Source organism: Cervus canadensis, chromosome 30 (assembly GCF_019320065.1).
Source record: "Cervus canadensis isolate Bull #8, Minnesota chromosome 30, ASM1932006v1, whole genome shotgun sequence".
NCBI classification, from domain to species: Eukaryota; Metazoa; Chordata; class Mammalia; order Artiodactyla; family Cervidae; genus Cervus; species Cervus canadensis.
Window position 1 is genome coordinate 116,376 of NC_057415.1, and position 26,942 is coordinate 143,317.

General features: G+C 39.8%; 1 protein-coding gene across 1 annotated transcript; it reads left to right on the forward strand.

Moving 5' to 3' along the window:
• Positions 1-47: 47 nt before the first annotated feature.
• LPL (lipoprotein lipase) lies at positions 48-23,886 on the forward strand. The gene is made up of 10 exons (XM_043453499.1): positions 48-445; positions 5,895-6,064; positions 11,052-11,231; positions 12,908-13,019; positions 14,007-14,240; positions 15,824-16,066; positions 17,313-17,433; positions 18,326-18,508; positions 20,022-20,126; positions 22,387-23,886. Coding segments are annotated over exons 1-10 (1,437 nt in total). The 5' UTR covers positions 48-357; the 3' UTR covers positions 22,388-23,886.
• Positions 23,887-26,942: the final 3,056 nt, after the last annotated feature.

Genomic DNA, 26,942 nt, shown 5'->3' on the forward strand with positions numbered 1-26,942 from the left:
GCAGAGTTGAATCTCATTATAGTTTGCTCAAATATTTGGAAGTGAATTTAGTACCCTCCCCCCCAACTTATGAATTTATAGCCAATAGGTGATGAGGTTTATTTGCATATTTCCAATCACAAAAGCAGCCGTGGAGTGGAAACAGTGTCAGACTTATTTTCTCCTCCCCCACCTCCTCCTCCTCCTCTTCCAAGGAAACCTGCCGCTTCTAGCTCCCCACCCTCCCCTTTAAAGGGTGACTTGCTCTGCGCCAGACCGCTGCTCCAGCCTGCTGCCGCCTCGGGCTCAGCGGGTCTACGGGTCTGTCCGCGCTCCCGCCCGGTGCCCTGCATCTCCTACAGAGGGACATCCCCCGAGATGGAGCGCAAGGCCCTACTTCTGCTGGCTCTGAGCGTGTGGCTGCAGAGTCTGACCGTCTCCCGCGGAGGGCTGGTCGCCGCCAACAGTAAGTTTTGTGCGCGCAGACTCCCCACTTGCTGAGTAGGCTCAGTGGCCATTTGCACACGTTGTGAGGATGAGAAGGAAAGAAAGTAGGAAGGGGTTGCGATGCGCACCGGCGACTCTCCTCGCCCGAGCGCTTGCCTCAGGAAGGGTCGCGGGGGTGGGATCTAGAAGGAGCGCGGAGGAGATTTTTTCCTGATCTCTCTGGGGCGGCTCCGAGAACCCCGTTCTCTTTCCCGCGCAGTCCTCTCTACTCCGGCTGGGGCTGAGTTCCCTGGAGCCTGGGCGCTACTGGGAAAGGAGCGGGGAAGGTCCGGCGGAGTGTGAGGGGCGGGGCCAGGGGGCGGGAGGAAGGGCTCGGCCGGCGGTGGCCTGCTTTAACCTCTCCTCTTGCAGGGGCCCTGGAATGAAAGGAAGGGGGCCAAGGTGACCCTGACTTGGCCTTGGTCGCAGCTAAGCCCCAGCCAGTGGGAGCGCGAATAGAAAGTGGCCCCTTCTCCCGGAGAAGCCGGCCCGTGTGGGAGCCGGGCGGGGGGCTGGGGGGAGAAGGCATTGACCCAACTCTGGACCCTCTTGCTCTCCACGTGGAGGGACGTGGAGGAGAGGACGCGGGGCGCGAAGTCCTGGGCACGCGGGGTCCTGCACGCACTGGGGCCCCGGGGAAGCTGTCCAGCTCCCACTCTGTACCCTCGGCTTTACTTATCCGCCAGCAAACCCGGTGAAGGGTTGACCACCGCGCCCCTCACCCCCACCCCTCGCCGTGAAAAACGTGGCAGAGCGACCAGCAATCTGACCACTGACTTGGAGATTGCCAGGTTTGCGCTTGGCTACCCTTACTGTCCTCGGACTGTTCTCGGAGCTGAGCCCGGCTCGGGCACCCTGCCCCGTGGTGCGGTCCGAGCTCTTGGGGCTTCTTGGGCGCCGCGGGGAGGCCACTGGCGGAACCCCGGTCACCGCTCACCAGGGTTAAGGCGTCCAGGCCAGATGTGAGTTTATTGCAGGGAAGAAGAGCGCCCAGCTCGAGACCTGCCCACAATAGAGGCAGCCTGTGTAACTTGAGCCTTGGTTCAGCTAACAAGCAGCTGAACTAAAGAGGCAGCTGAAGCAAGTCATAAAAAGAGGCAACGTTTTCTTCCCTCTTCGGTGGAATTGCAGTTAGGGCGGTGCCTCCTGGATGTGCTTTCAGGAGGCACGTCCTGCAGTGAGTGGCTCATTTTATAGTGAAGTTGGTCTCTGACTTTGCTGCTAAACATTTATTTCAGCACAGAGTGTGAAATAACATTTTTTAATTTATTTAAGTTGAGGTAAAATTGCCTAACCATTTTGTGTTAGTTTCTGCTGTATATAAAATAGCATGTTTGATAGGTTAAAAAAAGGAAAGCTGATAAAAGTATCTTTCGGATCAGTTTGAGAACACTAGAGGTTCAATTTGTTGTTGTTCAGTGGCTAAGTCATGTCTGACTCTTTGCAACCCCATGGACTGCAGCACACCCGCCTCCCTGTCCTTCACCATCTCCTGGAGTTTGCTTATACTCATGTCCATGGAGTTGGTGATGCCATCCAACCATTTCTCCTCTGTTGTCCCCTTCTCCTACTGCCTTCAGTCTATCCCAGCATCAGGAGAAAGGAGACTCAGGAGACATGGGTTTGATCCCTGGGTGGGGAAAATTCCCTGGAGGTGGGCATGGCAACCCAGCCTGGGATTCTTGCCAGGAAAATCCCATGGATGGTGGAGCCCAGCAGGCTAGGGTCCATGGGGGTCCCATAGAGTCCTACAGGACTAGAGTGACCGACCACACACACAGGCAAACATCTTAAGAAGTAGCGTGTGCCCCTAGATAGTGTTTTACGCTATCTGAGAAAACGGTTGGAACAAACTCCAAATTCTTATTTCAGAAAGTACATCACAGGATAATGTTACTTAGACCAAGAACACACACACATAAGTGTCATTCACAGTTTTAAAGTTTTTGTCAGACTCCCTGAGAGATTCAGGACCCTAAATTACTGGGCTAGTCAGTGTCGCCTCTCTGGGTTTTGTTTCCTCAGCCCTAAAATGAGGAATTTAGACCAGACTCGGAATCCTCTTAGACCCTTTAATTCCTTACTTTTCGATGCAAATGGACACACAAGTGATTAAGGAATTAAATTGGATTTTAATCAATCTATGTTTTTCCTAGCTATAAATGCTTTGTAAGGGAGGAATCATTTGGAAATGGACTTGAAATTAATACCCCTCATCCTTCCTTCCCACTCTCCCTCTAACCTCCATCCCCTCTTTATATTATGCCTCTCCTATCACAGCAACTCTCTGCCCTCTTTCTCCTCCAAACTAATTTAGGTAGGAATGTAGGACATTCAGAGTAGAAAGGGATAAGTGTGAGGAGGGAATGGTAAGTACCACCACCTCTGGGCTCTGACTATACTTCTCCATTTTCTATTTCTAAGAAAAACATGAGGATATGGGCACTGCCCTCTTTTTCTTGGAGCCACAACAATCTCTGCATGGCCTCGTTAGGAAATTTGAAGAGCTCGGTAGCTACAAGTCTGTTTGACTGGCCATCGTGAGTTTCTAGGCTAATATCTGAGTTAAACATGATGAGTGATGACGGCAAAAAAGCTCACAGCACCTTCAGATGAAGCAGAGCTCAGCAAGAGCGTGATTGATTACTGTTGGAAAGGTGGGAGTCCGGCACGGGAAGATTTCTCAGTAGGAGAGTTTCACTTTCTTTCTGGCGGTGTATTTTTAGCTCAACACTCCTTTCTTGCTTTATTTCAGGAGGAGAAATTAGGCTGTAGAGTTTACAGCTGCTATTTTTGCAAACATTTTTTTCTATAAAATTGGAAAGTAAATCTGTTTGTTAAGTAAGCAAGCGCCTTGTCTACATTGGAATGTCTGAAAACTCCAATCAATTCAGTCAGATAACAACACTGATTTTTTTCCCCCCAAACCTTTTTTTGGGGGGAGTCAGCATTCTATAGAAGCTGAGTCAATAACTATGACCATCAGCCTCAGAGAAGAGACGAATTACTGATGAAGTTCTTTAGGAGTGTATGTTTGTGTGTGTCAGAGAGGAAAAACAGAGAAAGGAAGGAAGTAAAAACTTTAAGAGAATGGCATTATAATTGAGCTCATATACGTCATGTCTTCATATAAATGTTAATCTTATTTATCTGATAACTGTGAACTGCCTTTAGAGTCACTTTGCTGGGATGCTCAATGCTCCTCCTACAAAGTACCTTCTATAAGTTTACCTTTAAAGGGTTTTGACTTGACCTAATTTCATCTCTGTGATTTATTATCTATATTAACTCCTCACCTTTGTTGACACACTTAGATTTTTTGTTATTTATTTAGGAATTAAGAGATAAAGATTATATAGTCAAGAAATGCATTGACTTGTTAACTTACCTGATGCCCCCAAATCTCTCCTTAGTGTTTGATGAGGACACATCTAATGGTGTGATGTTACTAATATGATGAGTCAAGTTCAGAACAGAGGCCCTTATAAAGGATTAAACCTTAGGCAACTGCCCATGTAACATACTATTCTAAGGTGGCTTTACTTCTAAGGGGATCTAGTGAAATGTCCTTTTAGCATCATTTCCATTTATAAAAAACAATAATTTCCTTAGTAGCAATTGAGTCAAATCAGTTCATCTGCCAGCCAGGAGCAATCCCAGTGTATATATTACGATGACTAAACATACTGTTGACCCATAGTCAGGGTTCATTCTTCTCCCTAACTCTTCCTGGCCTAAGTCAGTTGCATGAGGGCTGGTAGAAATTGGGAAAACACACTCATCTTTAGATTGCCAAGACATCCTTAAGGGATTACAAACAACCAGGTATGTGGAAATACCTTTGGTGTGTGTCAGAACACCAAGAAGAGGGAAAGACTGATTAAACACCGGTTGTATCTATAATTTCATATATAGAATAGACAAAGAACTGAAAACATCACATAACATATAGAGGGGTACTGTTTTCTTGTCAAAGGCTTCATTATGCTTTCTGTAACTTAAAAAAAATCCAAGAAAAGTGAAACAAAAGTTTCCAAATACAAATTTTCTTGCAAATGTATGAATTTTCTTCTATTTTTCTTTACAAGCTATGCACCCCACAGAAAATGATGGCTATGGGAAATTGGAGCTCTGAGTGATCCATTTGGTAATCTGGTACAAGAGTTAAAGATTGAATAGACTTCTTTTTCATAGAAATATACAAATCTTGACTTACTAATTTCAAAGAATATTCTTAGTCATTTCAAAACCACCAGCAGCTCTAGGGCCACCATGTTGCATAATTCTAGAAAAAAATAGACTAAAAGTGACTATTATCCTCTGGAGTTATGCAGAGCAATAATCTTAAATAATCAGTTTGGCAACCAGGTGGTGGGTGAGATCTGTCTGCCAGATTGTTCAGGTTATTTCTGCTTTAAAAAGCTTGCTGATCAAACATGTTAAAATAAGACTGCTAAGAGGGGAAATATAAGTTATTTGATACAGAATGATGTGGGTGAAACTAATCTAGTTTGAAATTTTCTAAGGCAGTTTCTAACAGTAAAAGAACTTCTTGGGCAAAATCAAAAGTAAATTGCAATACAATTTACTTAAAATTTACTTAAAATGGTTACTGTGATATTGTATGTACTTCCTACAAATACCTTGTGACGATTCATCAACATTTAGAAGTATTGTCCAGAGATTCAAAAATAGGCCAAAGTTTTCTTTCTCTCCTGATTCAGTCGGGGCTTAATAATGAAGAATGGATTCTTTCCAAAACCACCCCCGCTGTAGTATTTTAAGTGTCGGCTTTGTGTGGAAGTCTGTAAAGACATAAGTGAGGAAAGAAATATTGGGGGAAAGAATTAATCATGATTCATGCATAAGACAGATATTTCTGAACAAATCACTAAAGGATCTTTTAAAGCAATTTTGAACTGATATATCTTTCCATGTGGGTAAGAATTATTCCATTCAAAATTTCCCCATGCTTCCAACTTTTCTTCTTGTTAAAATTTTTAAAAATAATGCTAGTGAAAAGGAAACAGTCTTCCCTCAAACAAGCTTTGTTGTTGTTCGTTTTTGTTGTTCAGTCACTATGTCCGACTCTCTGTGACCCCAACAACTACAGCATGCCAGGCTTCTCTTTCCTGCACTATCTCTTGGAGTTTGCTCAGACTCATGTCCATTGAGTTGGTGATGCCATTCGACTATCTTATCCTCTGCAAAGTGTCAGATACAACTGAGCACTGGAGCACTGTCAACTCTGAGTACCACTGGAGAATCAACCATTCTCTTGCAATCCACTTTCTTTCTTTTTTTTTTTTTTTTACTTTAGAAACAAAAATAGCGTTAGTGGTATTTGCTTGTGAATCTAAAACACACTAGTCCAGCAAATAAAACAAACCACCCCCTAATTAACCTCCTATCCAATTTTTCCTTTTCAGGGATTACAGGAGGAAAAGATTTTAGAGACATTGAAAGTAAATTTGCTCTCAGGACTCCTGAAGACACCGCTGAGGACACTTGCCACCTCATTCCTGGAGTGACGGAGTCTGTGGCTAACTGTCACTTCAACCACAGCAGCAAAACCTTTGTGGTGATCCATGGCTGGACGGTAAGGAAGGCTCTTTAGGAAGGAGTAGAATGGCATGAACTAAGCATTTTAACAGCCTTGTTGAGAGCCCAGTGATGGGAACCCAGTGATGGCTTTGCTTTAAACTGGAATAAAAGCAGTTCTGGCTCAGGTGGGGATTGAGGATTCTAAAGCCACAAGTTGCTTGCTATACAGAGTGAAGTAAGTCAGAAAGATAAAAACGCATATATATGGAATCTAGAAAGCTGGTACGGATAAAATTATTTGCAGGGCAACAATGGAGATACAGACGTAGAGAACAGATGTATGCACGTGGGTGAGAGAAGAAGGAGAGGGTGGGGTGTGTGGAGAGAGTAACATGGACACAGACATAACCGTATGTAAGATAGAGAGAAACAGACATAACCATATGTAAGATAGAAACAGACATAACCGTAGGTAAGATAGATTGCCAATGGGAGCTTGCTGCGTGACGCAGGAACTCACAGGAGGTTCTGCAACAACCAAGAGCAGTGGGTAGGGAGGGAGGTGGGATGGAGGTCCAGGAGGGACGGAGCATAGGTACACCTATGGCTGATTCATGTTAACATTTCGCAGAAATCAACATAATACCGTAAAGCAATTATCTTTCAATTAAAAATAAATGTTTAAAAAGTGTATAAGAAAAGCCACAAGTTCATGGGCACTTCCTCTGGACAGTGCTAGCCTTCAATTTACCATGGTACCTAGCTGTGACCTCAAACTGGCCATTCCCCTAGCCTTTGCTCAAGGACAGAGCAGAGTGTAGGTCAGAGGAAGCGATGGAAACCTGGCGTGGGCCTGATTCATCCGGCGCCTCGCCCAAGTCCTTTCCTAAGGAAGATGAGCTGTGAGAGTGAGGAGTGGGCTGGGGGTGGAAGGAAGAGACTGTTTCTGTTCTGCTTTGCCATTCTCTAGCTCTGTGACTGGATCCAGCCACTTCTTACTACTGGGCCTCAGTTTACTGCTCTGTTAAAAAAATGAATTTAGACTAGACCTCCCTCCCCTCCCAACATTCTCCAACTGTAAACTTAAGGAACTTTTCTAGAGATGAAAGAGGGCTAGCCAGGGAACTGTCAGGCAAGATGATTAGGAAAGGTGAAAACTGCTTATATTTACTTTTCAAGAATATGAAAAAAGTAGCTCTCTTTAAATATACCTGCTAGCCCCTTCACATGGTATTGTTCTTACTTAACTAGTTTGTTTTCAATATTTTCAGTTCTTAATGAGCAGATTTTTATAGCTTATTAAAAAGAACTTAGATAAAATTGATGCGTAAAGAAATATTATCTTTCCATTATGTCCAGAGTTTGTGAATGTGGTAATAGATACTTAACTTTAATGAAGTGAATCTGCTAATGGTTGCTATTTCTACTCCTGATTTTTTTTCCTACATAACTTAAGTGCCTTTGTTATTGACAGTGTAGGACAATTGTTATTACTTTTATAAAGATGAAGGCAACAACTAACGGATTTCACAGGAATATTTATTTTAACAAAACACATCTATTTGCTAGAGTTCAGGTAGCATATTATATATCTTATGATAAAGTTACATTTTCAAATTTCTGACATAGATCTTTTTACATTTTAAGAGGTTTATATTGGAAAATATAATTTTTGGTTATTTTAAACACATTTTGGCTATATTTAGAACTTAGCTTTTAATGCTTTTCAAAAAAGTTTAAGCTTAACATTCATATGACAGAAATAAATATCTCAGGTATCTCAGCTTGTCTTTGAGAGAATTTTGTAATTTAGGAATTTTTGAAAAATATTTCCTCCTCACACTAAGATGACATGATTCACCCAGTATCAGTAGATAGTGGTAATTTCTATCATTAGCCTCACTGCTTAATAAGACCACTTATATTCTGTGGGACTGAGTTTCATTGCGCAGAACTAGGTGATCTGTGCATCTAGGCATTTCAGTGAACAACCTGGCTTCCTTGTATTCTGTGGGACTGAGTTTCATTGCGCAGAACTGAGTGGTAACTTTCTGTATCTAGGCATTTCAGTGAACAACCTGGCTTCCTTATATTCTGTGGGACTGAGTTTCATTGCGCAGAACTAGGTGATCTGTGCATCTAGGCATTTCCACTTATATTCTGTGGGACTGAGTTTCATTGCGCAGAACTAGGTGATCTGTGCATCTAGGCATTTCAGTGAACAACCTGGCTTCCTTGTATTCTGTGGGACTGAGTTTCATTGCGCAGAACTAGGTGATCTGTGCTTCTAGGCATTTCAGTGAACAACCTGGCTTCCTTATATTCTGTGGGACTGAGTTTCATTGCACAGAACTAGGTGATCTGTGCATCTAGGCATTTCAGTGAACAACCTGGCTTCTTCAGTGGGACCACCTGGTGCAGGTGGCAAGGAAGACTTCTAGTGCAGCTGTGCCTGCGAATCAAAGCCATTAAAAATTAGTACTGCTTTAAGGAAACTGAGAAGGAAAAAAGCTGGAAATATTACCTTTTTGGAGCTAAAGAAGGTGGGTCTTTGTTTTCCAGTCCTATGTTGGGTTGCTGTTACAGTTCAGTCACTCTGTTGTGTCTGACTCTTTGTGACCCCATGGACTGTAGCACGCCAGGCTTACCTGTCCTTCAGCATCTACCAGAGCTTGCTCAAATTCATGTCCATCGAGTCGGTGATATCATCCAATCATCTCATCCTCTGTCGTCCCATTTTGCTCCTGCCTTCAATCTTTCACAGCATCAGGGTCTTTTCTAATGCGTGGTCTTTTCTCTTCACATCAGGTGGCCAAAGTATTGGAGCTTCAGCTTCAGCATCAGTCCTTCCAATGAATATTGAGGACTGATTTCCTTTAGGATTGATTGGTTTGATCTCCTTGCAGTCCAAAGGACTCTGAAGAGTCTTCTCCAACACCATAGTTCAAAAGCATCAATTCTTCGGTGCTCAGCTTTTTTATAGTCCAACTCTCACATCCATACATGACTACTGGAAAAACCATAGCTCTGTCTAGACGGACCTTTGTCAGCAAAGTAATGTCTCTGCTTTTTAATATGCTGTCTAGGTTGGTCATAGCTTTTCTTCCAAGGAGCAAGCGTCCTTTAATTTCATGGCTGCAGTCACCATCTACAGTGATTTTGGAGCCCAAGAAAATAAAGTCTGTCACTGTTCCCATATAGCTTATAGAGCTGGCGTTTTATCACTGCAAGTAGATTGGGAACCAAAGTGGTCACAAGAAGACATTTAGGAGTGGAGAGTAACTTCCAGATCATCTGATTTCTTTGTTTCATAGGTGCCCTGGTAAGATTAAAACAGTGCCTGTGTTCATAGACGTAATTAGGGGAAGAACTGGGATTGGAACCAACATCTCCTGAGTCCCAGGCTTGCTTTTTCCCTCCACAGAGCACAGCAATGTGGTGAAAATTTGCCCAGTTTGTTTGTGTCAGGCGTGAATCGAGAGTTCATGTTTTAATGTTTTATCCTACAAAATAGATTAAACAGAATGGAAGTATATGGCTGACTCATGTTGATATATTGCAGAAAACAACACAATGTTAAGAAGCAATTATCCTCCAATTAAAAAGTAAATTAAAATAAATAAATAAAAAGTAAATTAATTTAAAAAAAGAAAACAAATACAAAAAAAATAATAATAAAGGAAGCAGATCTGAAAGGACTCACCACATAAGATCAAAGTTTCAAATGAAGTCCCTTGGTTTGGGAATTCAAGAGTCTTATTTTTTCTATTGGCGTTACTCTAAGAAGAATACAGGTTTTCCAGATTTCCCCTTAAAAGCAGCCTAAGACATTTATTTCAGAATCTTCTTTGTCTGTTGAGTCATGACATTTACTAGGGCTACAGTATGATCAGCTCTCAGGTTGTATTAGGGGTGGGTAGATTTAAAACAGATTTTTTCTGTGTATAGGCTCCTGGCAGGATGGCATGAAATTTTGTCATCTGTATTTTTTTTCAATGTGTTCTATTATTTTAAAATAAGCATATTCGCCAAGATGTTCAGTGTCTCCTCTTTGATGGCATAAATCTTTTCACTTTGAATTTGGGGGCCTTTATCAACAAGAAGCAAAGAATTACAGATGGCAGTTTGCTTATCTCCAAAACAAAACCAGTCTCATAATTTTGGAAATTTGATAATTAAACTTCATTAATTTGCACTCTGATAATCAAGAATTTGAAAGGATGTTGAAAAAGTCTGAGCTGAAACTAATAATTTTCTAATGTATTAAGAGATTGCTAAATAAAATTATCTTCTGTTAGAATAGTATATTTAAAACTATTTTTTTATTATCACATCAAATTTTGTATGTAAATAACCCTTTATAAGAGTAAAGCTGTGGAATCTAGAAAGACAGCAAAGATGACAATCCTACTTGCAGAGCAGCAAAGGCAACGCAGAGAGAAAAAACAGACTTTGGACACTGGGGGAATGAGAGGGTGGGATGATTTGAGAGAAAAGCATTTAAACATATACATTGCCATATGTAAAACAGATAGCCAGTAAGAGTTTGATGTATGACACAAGGAACCCAAAGCCAGTGCTCTGTGATAACCTAGAGGGGTGTGATGGGGAGCGAGGTGGGAGGGTTCAAAGCAGGGGGACCTATATACCTATGACTGATTCATGTTGATGTATGGTAGAAGCCATCATAATATTGTAAAGTAGTTATCCTCTAATTAAAAATTGAAAAAGGAAAATGAAAAAAAAAAGAATAAAGGATACTCACATTGCCCAAAATATTTCTGTTGGGAAATATTTATTAACCCAATTGAAAGTATTTAAACTAAATTTCTTTTAAAATAGTCTGTCATTATACTGTAAATTTTAACTTACTCAGATTGATCTTTCATTTCAATACTATAAATTATTGAAGTTTTACTGATGAGCCAACGGGCTTCCTATGGATTTTTCCCCCCATTTAATGTATGGGGTTGACATATGTATCTATTAATATAGCAAGTTGTAAGTGGGCATTTTAAGGATGCTTGTATCGTTCTCTTCAGGTGACAGGCATGTATGAGAGTTGGGTGCCAAAGCTCGTGGCTGCCTTGTACAAGAGGGAACCGGACTCCAACGTCATCGTGGTGGACTGGCTGTCACGGGCCCAGCATCATTATCCAGTGTCTGCGGGGTACACCAAGCTGGTGGGACAGGATGTGGCCAAGTTTATGAACTGGATGGCGGTAAGACTGGGGGAAGGAGCCTTGTATGTCCAAAACAGACCAGTTGACTAGAGCTGAACTAACAACTGATTTTGTTCCTTTGTGGGAAAAAAGAGAAAGTGTCAGTTGCTTGGTCGTGTCTGACTCTATGCGACCCTGTGGACTGCAGCCTGACAAGCTCCTCTGTCCTTGGGATTCTCCAGGAAAGAATACTGGAGTGGGTCGCCATGCCTTCCTCCAGGGGATCTTCCCGACTCAGGCATCGAACCTGGGTATCCCACATTGTAGGCAGATTCTTTACCATCTGGGCCACCAGGGAAGCCCTTTATTCCTTTACATTTAGATATAGATATTTTTTTGGGTCAACTCATATCTTCAGAATAAGCATGGACATTATTTTTTTCAGCTAATAGTAGCATTATGATAAAAAATGATAAAGCTATAAAATCCATAAAGCATAGTCCTGCCCTGCACTGTCCTTTGATATTTTCATAGTGAATAGATTTGCTGAGACCAAGAACCTTAGTTCTTAGTTCTTAGTGGGCAGAACAGACAAAAACTTGTTATTTCAGGGCAGAGGAAAGATGTCATGTTCAGCCAAATCCTTCCCTACCAGTTGGCTGGCACATGGAAATTTTATCGAGGCTTTGACCTGTTAGAATACCAATCTTTTGATGAAAATTTTATTATTACTTCTTCCTTCAGTTCAGTTCAGTTCAGTTCAGTCCAGTCCTTAGTGTGGATTAAACATTTGGATTTTTGTTGAGAGTTGGAGGAGTGATGGAGATGAGCTAGGGAAAAAATGGCTGAAAAGTGTGTAGGATATGAAGTAACTGAAGGTCAGGAGCTTTATTCACTTTGACTCTCTGAAGTCATCCTCTGAAAATTACCTTTGGAAAGTATCTTGGGGTTGAAATGAAGATAGTACTCTCACAGGCCATTATTTAAGCCAGGTACTTAAAAAATAAGCTCTGTTTATTGAATCTATCATTAAAAGATAAAAGTTCTTTTCTTGACTCTTTTGCTAACCAGGAGAGTGAACTTGGGCAAATCAGATCACATTCCTGGAACTCAGACTTCTCATCTGTTGAATGAGAAGGCTGGCCCGTATGTGTCCCATCCTCTGTAATACTTTCTGATTTTAAGTCATTGCTTGAGCAACCTTAAAGAATAAAGTAACACAGGGTATTTGAGTAGAAAATGATGAGTTAAATATATATCTGTATGTGTGTGTCTATATATGTATAAATACCTATATATAAATATGGTGCTCAGTCTCTTAGTCATGTCCAACTCTTTGTGACCCCATGGACTGTAGCCTGCCAGGCTTCTCTGCCCATGCAATTTTCTGGGCAAGAATACTGGAGTGGGTTGCCATTTCCTACTCTAATATATAAATATACACATATACATATATTTTCAGATGTATGGAAATTCACATTTCCATACATTTCTATTTCAGACATTTGGAAAACTTCTCTAATTTAAATATTAGTAAGGAAAGAAAAAAATCTCAACAATATAGTCTATGTTCCTCTTACCTGTAACAAGAAATTAAAATAAAGAGTTAAGTTTTAGTATTGCCTCTGTTTTGAAAATGATATTTATTTATTTGAAATACTATTCAACTTTTGTTTCTTTTAGCATTGATATTTTGCAAAGAACTGTAAAAACTCTTTTCTGTTCATCTTCCCAAGGATGATTTTAACTATCCCCTGGACAATGTGCATCTCTTGGGATACAGCCTTGGGGCCCATGCTGCTGGTATTGCAGGAAGTCTGACCAATAAGAAGGTCAACAGGATTACCGGTAAGAAAGCAGTGCCATTTTCTCTTATAACGAAAGAACTGCATTGCCTGTTGCTCTGAAAGAGAATCAGGATGCTTGTCAAATAAACATATGCATGTTACCCTCCTGGGTATGCCTGGCCGTTTGATTATCACATGGGAGGGCTCTTTTTCTGGAATAAGATAAAATCCAGACCCTTGCTCTCATGGGCTCACCATCTACTGGCAGAAGCAGAGAAACGATTCAGAGTTAAACACAGGAAGCCCAGTGGCAGCTCGGAAACCCGCTTCCCTCCTCCCTCTGCTCTGTGCTGTGATAGTGTATTGCACACGTATTTGTCACCTCTCACATCAAAACTGGAAAAAAAGGAAAAGGACCCACACCAGAGGCCATTTGGGAAAAGGAGACCTGTCATCCGGGCCAATGGCAGTAGATGGTTTGGCCTGTGTAGAGAGGAAGAAAGCCCAGCACTATTTACAGGCCTTCTAACCAGGCACAGAAATAATTTACAAAAGGGAATCAAGTCATCCTGTGTCAAAATTGTTATTTAATGATTAATTTGAGAAATTCAAATTTTATTTGAAGAAGAGATAAGCCTTCTTTTATGAATCTCCTAATTTAAAACTCAGTCAGTACAGAATTGGAGCTGATAACAATCTGTGACTGCCAGTTACATTCAAATGATGAGCAATGGAATGCTAAGGTGATACTGATGGAGACTAAAACTAACGGGAATTAAAAAATCTCTGAGTGACCTCCCTGGTGGTCTAGTGGTTAAGAATCCACCTCTCATGAAGGGAACACAGGTTCCATCTCTTCTTGGGGAACTAAGATCCCACATGCAGTGGAGCAACTAAGCCCACACACCTCAACTGGAGAGTTCATGCAGCCCAAAGGGAAGACCCCACGTGATGAAATGAAAGCTCCCACGTGCCACAGCTAAGGCCTCATGCAGCCAGATATATAAATAAATACAAATCTCTGAGGACTTTTTGTTTTCCCGCTAAGGCCTAGATCCAGCTGGACCTAACTTTGAGTATGCAGAAGCTCCAAGTCGCCTTTCTCCTGATGATGCAGATTTTGTAGACGTTTTACACACATTCACCAGGGGGTCACCTGGCCGAAGTATCGGAATCCAGAAACCAGTGGGGCATGTTGACATTTACCCTAACGGAGGCACTTTCCAACCAGGATGTAACATTGGGGAAGCTCTCCGTGTGATTGCAGAGAGAGGCCTTGGAGGTAAATATAATTCAGAAGTTAACTAAATGTAAGTTGTTGTCTTAACTCTTACTGACCAAGTGCCCTACCATTCTCCACAGGTACATAGTTTGAGTATACATTTAGTCAAGATGTGATTGTGAAGAAGTCTGTCACATTTTAGCATGATCACCTTGGAGCCTCAATACTTCCTGGGGTCAGATAGACATTTCATCTTGTATTATATTGTAAGCTGCACTGAATACTGTACTTGCAGCAATAAAAGGGAAAAAAACAAGCAAACAGTGAGATGGCAAGAAAACTGCCTTGCCTTTGATAAAGTGTTATCTTGCTACACATTAAACTTTGAATACAGTGCAAAACCAGTAGAGTTACTTTTAATTCTACTAAAAGTAAAGGACATGTTAATTAGTCCAAATTTCTTTTGCCAGTCTTTTAAAGAGATGTACAAATCAAAAACAAATCGCCGTTCCCCAAGAATAAATATTCCAAGTTTTTAAGAAGAAAATACAGTTTAATATTAGTTTTTAATGTTGAATAATCATGTTGCTGCTGCTGCTGCTAAGTCGCTTCAGTCGTGTCCGACTCTGTGTGATCCCATAGATGGCAGCCCACCAGGCTCCCCCGTCCCTGGGATTCTCCAGGCAAGAACACTGGAGTGGGTTGCCATTTCCTTCTCCAATGCATGAAAGTGAAAAGTGAAAGTGAAGTCACTCAGTCGTGTCCGACTCTTAGCGACCCCATGGACTGCAGCCTACCATGCTCCTCCATCCATGGGATTTTCCAGGCAAGAGTACTGGAGTGGGGTGCCATTGCCCTCTCCGAATAATCATGTTAGTGTGTGTTAATTTTATGATTTGTTTTAAGGGATCTTTGCATACCTTGTGGACAATGGGACCTACCTATAACCAATATACTCCGATGTTTTAGGCATACTTTACAGAATTTACAGGATAATGTTGCTAATTTTAATAGTTAAAAAAGCTTATGATAAAAAGTTGTACTTTTATGACATTGCTGATTATTTCTATAATTCTATAATTATGCATTTATAGAAATTATAGAAATAATACATTTTATAATTATAGAAATTATAGAAATAATTATTAATAATTCTATTATTGCTATAATTTAATGTAAAAATCATGAACGGTGACGCACTCCTCAATTATTCATAGTATCTATGATAAAATGCTGTTAATATGGCAATTATACCTATGATGTGGTTTCTAGGGGTATACTTCCAGAACCATCTAGAGGTATTATATAGTTTCAATATAAGTAAAAGGTGTGATGAACTGGGGGAAATCAACTTCTATCTTGGATATCCTTATTATAGCTTCGTAAAGATACAAATATAAGACAGCAGAAGTGTCTAAAGTTCCTGATAAAATTGTAAACTTTAACACTCTTGGAGTAGGGAAGAAAGCTGCTATCAAGAGTGCCTCCTTAAAAAAAAAAGAGTGCCTCCTTAAACAGGACCCACAATAAAGGAGATCATTTTGTTCTAACACCACATCTCAGCTGTATTAAACATGCAAGATGAAACACTCATTGTGAACGGTCACAGAGTTGAAATGTTCCTTGTGTCTCTTTTTCCCCAGATGTGGACCAGCTAGTGAAGTGCTCCCACGAGCGTTCCGTTCATCTCTTCATTGACTCTCTGTTGAATGAAGAAAATCCAAGTAAGGCCTACCGGTGCAATTCCAAAGAAGCCTTTGAGAAAGGTCTCTGCCTGAGCTGCAGAAAGAACCGTTGCAACAACATGGGCTACGAGATCAACAAGGTCAGAGCCAAAAGAAGCAGCAAGATGTACCTGAAGACTCGTTCTCAGATGCCTTACAAAGGTAGGCTGGAGACTGTTATAAATGGGAAAATGGATTTGACCTTATTTTTTATTATCATGCTTGTTGCATCACATGTACTGATTTTGTCCACTGCAGGAGAGACAATAAAACAGTGTTGCTCCGTTCTGAGCCCTCATTTGTGTTTCTGTTGGTAGAGGGGAAGTCGCGCTAATCCGTTTTGCTGGAGTTCCTAATTCCCATTGCTGTGAGGCCCCGGGCTCAAGTGCGCTACCCTACACAGCGGTCCTGCCTGCCACCATCCTCTGCGCTTGTGCCCATTAGCGTGGGCCACCACATTCGTACCAGGCTGCGTTCATGTGAAACCATTCATACAGAGTCATCAAACTATGGCCCGTGAACCAATTCCAGCCCACCATCTGCTTATTTAAAAAAAAACTTTTGTTAGAATGTAACCACATTAATTCATTTCTGTATTGACTAAGGCTGCTTTCATGCCTTCATGGCAGAGTTGAGTGGTTGAGACAGAGGCTCTTTGGCACGCAAAACCTAAACTCTTTACTCTCATCCTTTGCAGAAAAAGGATGCCAGCTCCTAAAATCTGCTTTGGGGTTTCCCAGGTGGCTCAGTGGTAAAGAATCTGACTACAACACAGGAGACGCAGGTTCAATCCCTGGGTTGGGAAGATCTCCTATGGAAGGAAATAGCAACCCACTCCAGTATACTTGCCTGGAGAATCCCATGGACAGAGGAGCCTGGTGGGCTACAGTCCACGGGATCGAAAAAGAGTTGGATGTGACTGAACTACTAAACAACAAACAACAAAGTCTGCTTTAAGTGAAGGCAGGAACCACCTGTATTTGAAAATACAAGTAGTCCTGAGAGGGAAGAATATACCAAACCTTCTAAGATACTCCCATTTTGTTAACAGTCTGAGTCTCTTGCATTGCAGGCAGATTCTTTACCATCTGAGTTGCTTAGGAAGCCCAGTACCCGATCAAAGATGACTACTTTCTGGGTCTGCTTACCAAGTCAGGTACACCTGGATTTTTCCTATCCACTAGAACCACACTCTTCTGCAAGGGAATAGAATTCAAAGCCTGAATATTCTAGTAGTAAGCACTGTACAGATATGAAGCAATCTTTCCGAGTCACATTTATAGTCATGTATGAACACTTCCTGTTGATCACTAGTAAGAAGCAGTCTGCTGCTGAGAGTGCATGCTTGTTTGTGCTGTGATGTTTCCATAAAGACTGATCAGAGCTTGTTCTGATTTTCTCTCTACAGTCTTCCATTACCAAGTAAAGATACATTTTTCTGGAACTGAGAGTAATACATACACCAACCAGGCCTTCCAGATCTCTCTGTATGGCACTGTGGCTGAGAGCGAGAACATCCCTTTCACTCTGTGAGTAGCCACAGGATTTTTACCTTCAGCACGGGGGTTTATTATGGCACTGTTACCTGCCCTGACCATCAGTCTGAGGAACAGAAAGGACATAGGATAGCAGTCCCCAACCTTTTTGTCACCAGGCACCTGTTTTGTGGAAGACAATTTTTCCACAGATCAGGAGATAGGGGATGGTTCCAGTGATTCAAGAGCAGTACATGAACTGTGCACTTAATTTTTATTATTATTACATCAGCTCCACCTCAGATCATCAGGCATTAGATCCCAGACCCCTGACATAGGACTCCTAAAAAAAGGTGTACTCAATAGAAAATTTTTTAAAAGGCAAAAGATGTTCATTACAGTGGAACCCACAGTAGCATAAATTAGAAGCAAAGTAAGTGTCCAAAACTGAGGCAATGGTTAAGTGAATTGTGGTTCAACAAATCAATAAAATCAATCTAGCCTCTAAAAAGTGTAGTTATAGAAAACTAGGTAAAGCATGTTAAAAAGTGGAAGGTAAAACATGAAGTGAATAAAGAAAAAATAGAGAACCGCATGTACACTATGATTGTGACAAAGGAAACACATGTTCACATATCAATACAAATAGGAAGGGAATATACGAAAATGAAAACAATATCTCTAAATGATGGACTTATGAATTTTTTCTCTTAAGAATTATATTACATAATTCATATTGTTAAAAGTTGGAATACTTTAAAGGGGTGTAGCCATCTTTCAAAATACTCTTAAGTGCCATTGACATTCATCTTGTGTATTTTGTTGGACATTTTTTGCATTTTTAAAATATTCCCCAAAGAATAAAGCTATTTACCTTTTAGGAGAAAGAGAAAGGGAAAAAATTCTGATTTTCAGAACTAACCAAATATGTTGATTTTTTATTCAGGCCTGAAGTTTCCACAAATAAGACATACTCCTTTCTACTTTACACGGAGGTGGATATTGGAGAACTGCTAATGTTGAAACTCAAATGGATTAGCGATTCATACTTCAGCTGGTCCAGCTGGTGGAGCAGCCCCGGCTTTGATATTGGGAAGATCAGAGTAAAGGCAGGAGAGACTCAAAAAAAGTAATTAATTTTTCTCCATTCACTTCCGATTCACTCAGTTGTCTTTACTAGAAATAGTATTTCTGGAGCCTCCAACATTCAGGTGAAACTTTAGTAGGCTTTGTCTTAAAAACTATATACCTATACCCAGGGACTGAACCCAGGTCTCCTGCATTGTAGGCAGATTCTTTACCTTCTGAGCCACCAAGGAAGCCCCATTCAGTATAAAAGTTTTAAATCCTCTGAGGCTGTCTATGTAATTAATTTGAAACTATATACCTAGATAATTATGCTTAATATTTCTTAAGAGTATTATTATATAGAGAAGTAATGATATTTCTGCATTTCATGGAAAGAAAACATAAACTGAGTTGCCACAATCATTGAGTAAAGCTGACATTAGGAGCCAACAATCTCAACTTCTCATTTAGCATTGATTCCTGCAAGCACAACACAGTTATGCAGAGAACCTTAGTGATGCCACTTGGACATTCAGAGATTAAAACCAACCTCTTGGGACTTCCCTGGCAGTCCAGTTGTTAAGATTGAAAGTTTCCACTGCAGCAGGTGTGGGTTCAGTCCCTGGTTGGGCAGCTAAGATCCCACATGCCAAGAGATATAGCCAAATATTTAAAAACAAACAAAATAAAAACCAACCTCTTCAAGAAGGATGAGATTCCAAGATAATCTCATCCTCTCTCCCCCACCCAAATCCACATAGATCTATAAAATGAATTGTCTAGAGAGCCTCAGAGGATTTAAAACTTTTATACTGAATGGGGCCTCCTTGGTGGCTCAGAAGGTAAAGAATCTGCCTACAATGCAGGAGACCTGGGTTCAATCCCTCGGTTGGGAAATCCCCTGGAGAAAGAAACAGCTTACCCACTCCAGTATTCTTGCCTGGCGAATTCCATGAACAGAGGAGCCTGGCAGGCTGCAGTCCATGGGAATGCAGAGTCGGCCACGACTAAGTGACTACACTTTCACTTTCTTTCATACTGAATGTACAGGGATTTTGCAAACTACAGTATACCATTATTGTAAATAAAAATGACTCTTTAAATTAGGATCAATAATATATTTCTCTTTTGTCATTTCCTTTTATAACCAAAGTGGAGGAGGGAAAGAAGTTGTGAATGGAGAGGCTATACAGAGTATGTGTTTCTCTAGCAGGGCCAGTTGAAGACTGATTTCTGAATTCCTTAATGCAGACACTAAAAAGTGGTAAAGTTGATCTTGTATCATCTTTTGGTAAAAGCCTGGTGACTTTAAACCTGCTCCAGGCTATCTGTATGCCTGTCTATGTTCATGAACTAGCTTTATTGCCCAACAGTGCATTAAGCCCTCAAATAACCATCTGATTCAGATGTGTTGCTGACTGGAATGGCCTGAGTATAAACAGTTCATTATTAGAAATATCAAAACAGTCAGAAGAATCATGTAAGTTTCAGACAACCCTGATAGAAGCATTTATTTTTGAACAGTCATTTTTATTGTTCCAATATGCTGTGTTCACATACATTTTCTTCCACAGGGTGATCTTCTGTTCCCGGGAGAAAATGTCTTATATGCAGAAAGGAAAGTCACCTGTGATATTTGTGAAATGCCATGACAAGTCTCTGAATAGAAAGTCTGGCTGGTGAGCATCATGGGCTCAGGCTCTCTGGGTATCTTGAACTTGCTCTCCAAGGGATGCTGCTTCATACATTGCCCTTCACCCCTGAAGTACAGGCTTGGATTGAGTCTTGTGATGAGAACCTTCAGGTGGTCTTTCTTAAAGTCTTCTGTATACACATTAGGAGGCTTCCCGATGGCTCAGTAGTAAAGAATCCGCTTTCCAATGTAGTAGATGCGGGTTCGATCCCTGGATCGGGAAGATGCCCTAGAGAAGGAAATGGCAACCCACTCCAGTATTCTTGCCTGGGAAATCCCATGGACAGAGGAGCCTGGAGGGCTACAGCCCATGGGGTCACAAAGAGTTGGACACAACTGAGTGACTGAGCATACACACACAAACACATGCACATTAGACCTGTCCATTTGCTTTTAGCAGTACTTGCTCTATTTTCTTCTTCCAGTTCTTTCTGCCAGCTCTGGTGCACTTGGTAGGTTTTATTTTACTTCTTGAACCACAGAATCTTCCCTTCTGCGTCTTCCTGTACTGCAGCCTTGCCCCCTTTACAGACCTGTGTGCGGAGCACACAGCACAAGTTTGTAGCCATCACCGTGGCTGTGGGCACAGCTCCTCCTGGGAGGTACCCAGGGGAATGAAACATCAGCCGAAACCAGAGTCCTCCTTGATTCTGAGTGCTGGCAGATTCCAGGACAGGGAGCCAAAGGGGCAGCTGCCAAGCATCCGTCTCAAAACCCCCAAAGATGGGAAGCTTGTGGACTTAAGAGTTTAGAAGACGGTTCTCTTTTCCACCTCAAAACAACTGCCTGGCTCTTTTCTACCTGACCTTTAAGGTTAATCCACATGGCAGCTGTCAGCTGAATTTTTCCAGAGCGTCAGTACTAAGTAGAGAATGAACATGTGACTGCCCCTCTCTCCACCACATCCCCTCCTGGAATTCCCAAAGTATGCCATTTCCAGTCCTCCACTCATTCCCCTGCCAGGCGCAAGTGCTGAAGGGTTGTAGGGATAAAGGGGGAAAGCTTAGATCATATCATACCAGCCAGTGACACAAAAAACAATGGGACAAGTTGGTCACAACATCATCCGGAAATAGAAAAGCTGATTGCTTTTGGTTTGTCTTGCCCAGTTACATTTACAGACAAAAGTACAGAAAAATTCTGTAATCAGAAAAGGCATATTAAAGGCCGTATGTGACACATCTCTTTTACTTTTAATTTCTATTTTATAATACAGTTTATCAATGGATAAGTATGGATTTCAGACTTTATACATGTATAATATTTATCTTCTTTTAGTTTTTTACTTTATGGCATTATGACATATATACTTTGGACAAGATGACACCATCTGGATTAAAAACATTAATGTACAAGCACTCAAGATAAACTTGAAATGGAGAATAGTTACTGGTATTGAGCCAGGGAGAATAATTGAATTTTTATCTAAGTGTATACTTCTACTAAGAGCTTCATTGCTTTGGTTTTCTTCATCACAAATCTGAGATGATTCATACTTGTTTTAACTCTTCAAAAGGGACTCCTATATGAAGTTTTATATATGAGTAAGTTATGTAGAAACATACACTTTATTATGTATATATTATCCCAAGGTCATCCACAACTTTAATCTATAATGTGAATTTAAAAACAAAACAAAACTTGAAAAATTAGGAACCAACTCTTAGCTGTTTATCAAGTATTTCTTGTCACATTTGTGTAAGTTATGACTTTATCTAAGATAGTTTAATGATATGTTCTTCATCTGATGATAAGATTACTGAAACAACAGATATTTAGGGAGGTTTTTTTTTTTTTTTTTTTTAAACTCCTGAACTTTATCTAGGAGGTAATTATGACTCAGACTAATAACCTGCCATTTCTCACCTCTGTGACTAAGTCAGTGAACTAAAAGCTTCTCTCTCATCTTCTGGTAAAACTCTTTGAAAGACTCATATCACAAGAAAAGGGGAAAAAAATAGGTATGTTATTTAACAAGTTTTAGAAGTAAGAAATCTTTCTAAATCTTGAAATCATTCGATTCAGTCTTCTGAAAAGGATACTCCTTATCAAGACAAGGCTAAGTAAATATTAGACTGTCTTTGACTCCTATGAGCCTGCCACTTCCTCTGATTACGTTTATTCTCACAACCTTTGTTCTGAACTTCTGGTTGACTACTTTTCATCTTGAAGGTGGAGGGGGGAAGAAACGGTTATAAAACACTAAGCAGATAATAAATTGCCATTCCTCCTCTGTTTTCTCTCAGAAACTTGGCAAAGGTACAGAAGAAAGAACAGCATATGAATTCTATGAAGAATGAAGTAACTTTTACAAAAGACGCCCAGTTCTTTAGATGGTGAAAAGTGGATTTTCCTGAGTATTTATCCCAGCTCTAGCCTTTTTAGTTGTTTTAGGAGACAGTCTCAAATACTAAAACTAATTCAATTTGAGGCATATAGTGGCCAAATAGCACATCTTCCAACAGTAACAAATAACAGATATGAAAAGCACTGCATTCTGTCCTTTGAGAAAAAAATAAAGAGTTATTTAAAATGGTAAAATAATCAGATCTCTTCATGTAGTAAGTTTAGCCATAGCCTAAAATTGATTTGAATCTCATTTTTAATTGGAATTCTGCATTTTCTACATTGATAACATTCTTAAAGCTTTCTCTGAGTCTAAATATAGAAAGTAGTGATTTTTGCAGCATGAGTAGGACCCATTTACATATCAATCAAAATCCCTACTTTCTTGGAATTACTCTCTTCTTGCCATTGGAATGTTGTCCAAGAGTGACCCAGGAACTAGTGACTTGGAGACAGAAATGAAGAATAGAGTCGATAAAGTCCTGGACCTTTAAACACCCTCTACGGTTGGTTGCATCATAACCAAGTTACAAATTAAAGGAGTTACGTAAAGTTGAGATCAATTAAATCTTAATAAACTTTACAGTTTATGGTTTAGTATTTCCCCTTCCTTTTCCTGCTTTGTTTCAAGATTATATTTTAATAGTTTTTCCCTAGATAGGCTTTTCAAATGAGCCTGTTATCATCAGCTGATACAGAATTTTCACTACAGAGAAAAAAAATGATGCCGTAATTTTATTATCAGATTTTCAAAATTATATTCATTGAAGCCCTTTAATGTATGATAGTTACTTTCAATTTTAGGCTTATTTCAGCCATGCTTTTGTCAGACTTTGAGCATGTCTGTTTCTTCTCTAACTCTGATAAGAAAATATGTGTTCAAGATGAAGCTTTGCATCATGCAAAGTCCTACAAAGTTTAGACTAAGATTGTTTTTACTAAGTAAAGAAACAGAAAAGTTACAGTCATATGTTCACTGGCAGTGCTTAAAACCATTGTGGACAATGAAAAGGATCAATTGCTATATCCACATGAATTGTCATGAAAGTTGTTTTTAACAACTAGTCAAGAGTGAGTGAACATTTATTTATAAACTAGAGCTCATATTTTCAGAATGCTTTTCTATATATTATTATAAAATGATAGAGAAGTCAAATATTTCAGAGGCTATTGCTGGAAATCCAAACTGTGAATGTGTGTGGGTGTCTGAACACATATTCACATATGAAGCCCCACATGTACAATTATTCCTCAGCTTGGCTTGGAAGGTTCCAGCGGTGCGGGAACACTCCTTCATCTGAGAGAGACGATTGTGCCTGTACAAAGGAGAAGGAATGTTATGATTAGCATCAGCCAGTTTGGAATGAATTCTCTCTAAAATAAAATGCTGTGCGACCTGTTGTTGGCATCCCCCTTCATTGTTATAATTCATTAATTCTCGGGATTTGGGTTTTGAGCAAGGGTGCATCAATTTAAGCAAGTATGAATTCAATCAGTGTATGGTCCTGGGACCTCTGACTGCTACAGACTTCACTATATATATATCAGCAATGCTTTGACTTTCAGTGTTATTTATTAGCTGTAAATATATGTGTGTCTGTGTAAAGGGAGATTGTACATATTGGAAAGTTCATTGTGGCTATCTGCATTTATAGATGTTTGGTGCTAATTTTGTACGTGTTTTTATCAGTGACAGTGTCACTGAGCCAACTTACTCTGACGAAACAATACAATAAAATGGGCTTTAAAAAAACACAAAACTTACCTGTGTGAAGGAATGGAATCTACTTTTAATAAAATTGACAACATTTTATTACAGTGCTAAGTCATTATTTTGTATCATTTAAACCCCCCTTAAAAGAAATTTATTCTTAGAGCCAGATTCATTCAGCAAATTTTTACTGAATAATCCCTATGCTCAGTAAAAAATACAGCTTCTAAAAATTACAGTGCACAGTATATTTTATTTTTTACATCTACATTTGTACAAAGTCTTAGAGATCATTTAAACTACAGCAAAAAATGATACAGAATTTTTCCTAAATAAAACACACAGAACTTTTCTTGCCTGCCAGATACTTCTTCACAAGTAACATGTTAGATTAATATTAAAATATATTCACCATTTCCTGGAATAATGTCTCTGTTTCTGAGATCTGATCATTAGCTACAAAGCAAATGGCATTTGTATAATACAATGAACCCTTTGGAGGTGCATTTTTAGACCTTTCCTTTGAATTGTTTTGATAATGGAAAAGAACAACATACAGCCCACCCATGTAACTAAGTAAGGATTGCTTCTTAGTACAATCAGTACTTAGTATTCTTGAACCAATTCTTGGAGAATGGATTGCTGCTCTAAGATTCAAAATAGTTTACTATTGGTTTGATTTCCTGGCCCACACTTTCTTCATTTGAAGTGTTATGAATTGTATACTTTGTTTTTTCTAGTTCCCTTAAACTAAAATAAGTATGGTTTTATAAAATTTGTAATGACCTCTTAAGAAATTTACCAGTTACTAATGTTTAGACACGGCCTCTATTTTGTTCATTAAGGAAAGTCTATTGGAAAGCAGAATTATTATACTGAATCTGAATGCTTATCAGCTACTTCTGGACAACCCAAACTTCTAATCTACCCTATTAATGTTCCAACTGTGCCCACTGAGTTTCAGAAATGTAAGATCTATGCCTGATTGTTCTCATTTCCACTCTATAAGTGTCAAATGATTAAGGAATGCAATCAATAATATTGTAGTAACTTTGTATGAGAATGGATGATTACTAGACTTATCATGGTGATCATTTCATAAGGAACTCTGGATCAGCTGAGGATCCCCCCTGAGTCTTTGAGTACTGGTCACTGGGTGTCTGTGTGTGTGAGAGAAATGGGGAGGGGGATAATGAACTACCAAAGGTTCAGGAAAAAGCTCACCAAAAGGAACAAAGAAAATAGTACCTATACAGCTCACATAGAAATAAAATAGTGCCCGATTCCAACTCACAGACAAGAAAAATCTCATAATTAGTGTTACCAAGTACAATGAACAAACGAGCTTTGCTTCAATAGTTCAATAAAAATAGATCTAAAACACTTCACTGGTCCTGTCAACACAGCTTAAAAGAAAGACCCAGAGGCTAAAACTGTTTTCAAGAACCTGTATCTCAGAACAAGGCTAAAGAATATTTATAAGAATTTTGAGCATCCACAAAGGCAAAATCCACAAATATACCTGATCAAAAACTATCAAGAATGCAAAAGGCAGAAAAATGTGACCTGTACCTAAAAAGAAAAAGAAAATCAAAACCAACCCATATGACAGAATCAGTAGTTCAGGACCTTAAAATAGTTATAATGACTCTACTCCATATGTTCAAAGAGCTGGAGATAAGATTGAGTATGTTAAGTAGAATCATGGAAGCTCTTTTAAAATAATCAAACATTCAGGGATGAAAACTAAACTGTTTGAGATGAAAAGATAAACTGGAGGAAATTAATGGCAGACTAAGTATTGCAGAAGAAACGATTAAGGGCTTGTGGCTCAGTTGGTAAAGAATCTGCCTGCAATGCAGGAGACCTGGGTCCGATCCCTGGATTGGGAGGATCCCCTGGAGAAGGGAAAGGCTATCCACTCCAGTATTCTGACCTGGGGAATTCCATGGATCAAGTCCATGGGGTCCCAAAGAGACGGACACGACTGAGTGACTTTAACTTAACTTAAAGTATTGCAGAAGAAAGGATTAAGGGCTTGTCAGACATACTATACAAAATGTAGAAGAGAATTGAAAATATCAAAAATTAAACAAAGCCTCAGTGAACTGGGGGATAACTTGAAGTGTTTTATTAAATGTATCATTGGAGACTTCACATGAAAGGAGGACTTCTTAAGGAAGAGAAAAAATATGAAATGAAAAAATGGTGCAAATATTTTAAAATCTGATGACAACCACAGATTCAAGAAATTTAATGAAACCTAGAAACAAGAAAACTACACCAAGGTTCACAGTAATCAAGTGTCTCAAAACAAGTGAGAAAGAAATATTTTAAAGCAGCTAAAGAAGTAAGATATATAGAGAGGAAGAAATATAAAGATGGTGGAATATTTCTTGTTGAAAAAAAAATTCATGAGATACAATTGGGCAACATCTTTAAAGTACTCAAAGAAAAAAACCTGTTGCTTAGAAGTTTATACCTAATAAAAATATCTTTCAAAAACAGAAGTGGGTGGGGGTAAGAGCTTTTCAGACATTGTTGTTCAGTTTCTCAGTCGTGTCCAACTCTTTTTGACCCCATAGATGGCAGCACGCTACGCTTCCTTGTTCTTCCCTGTCTCCTGGAGTTTGCTCAAACTCATGTCCATTGAGTCAATGATGCCATTCAACCGTTTCATCCTCTGTCACTCTCACATACAAAAGCTAAAATAATTCAGCCACAGTAGATTCACACTACAAGAAA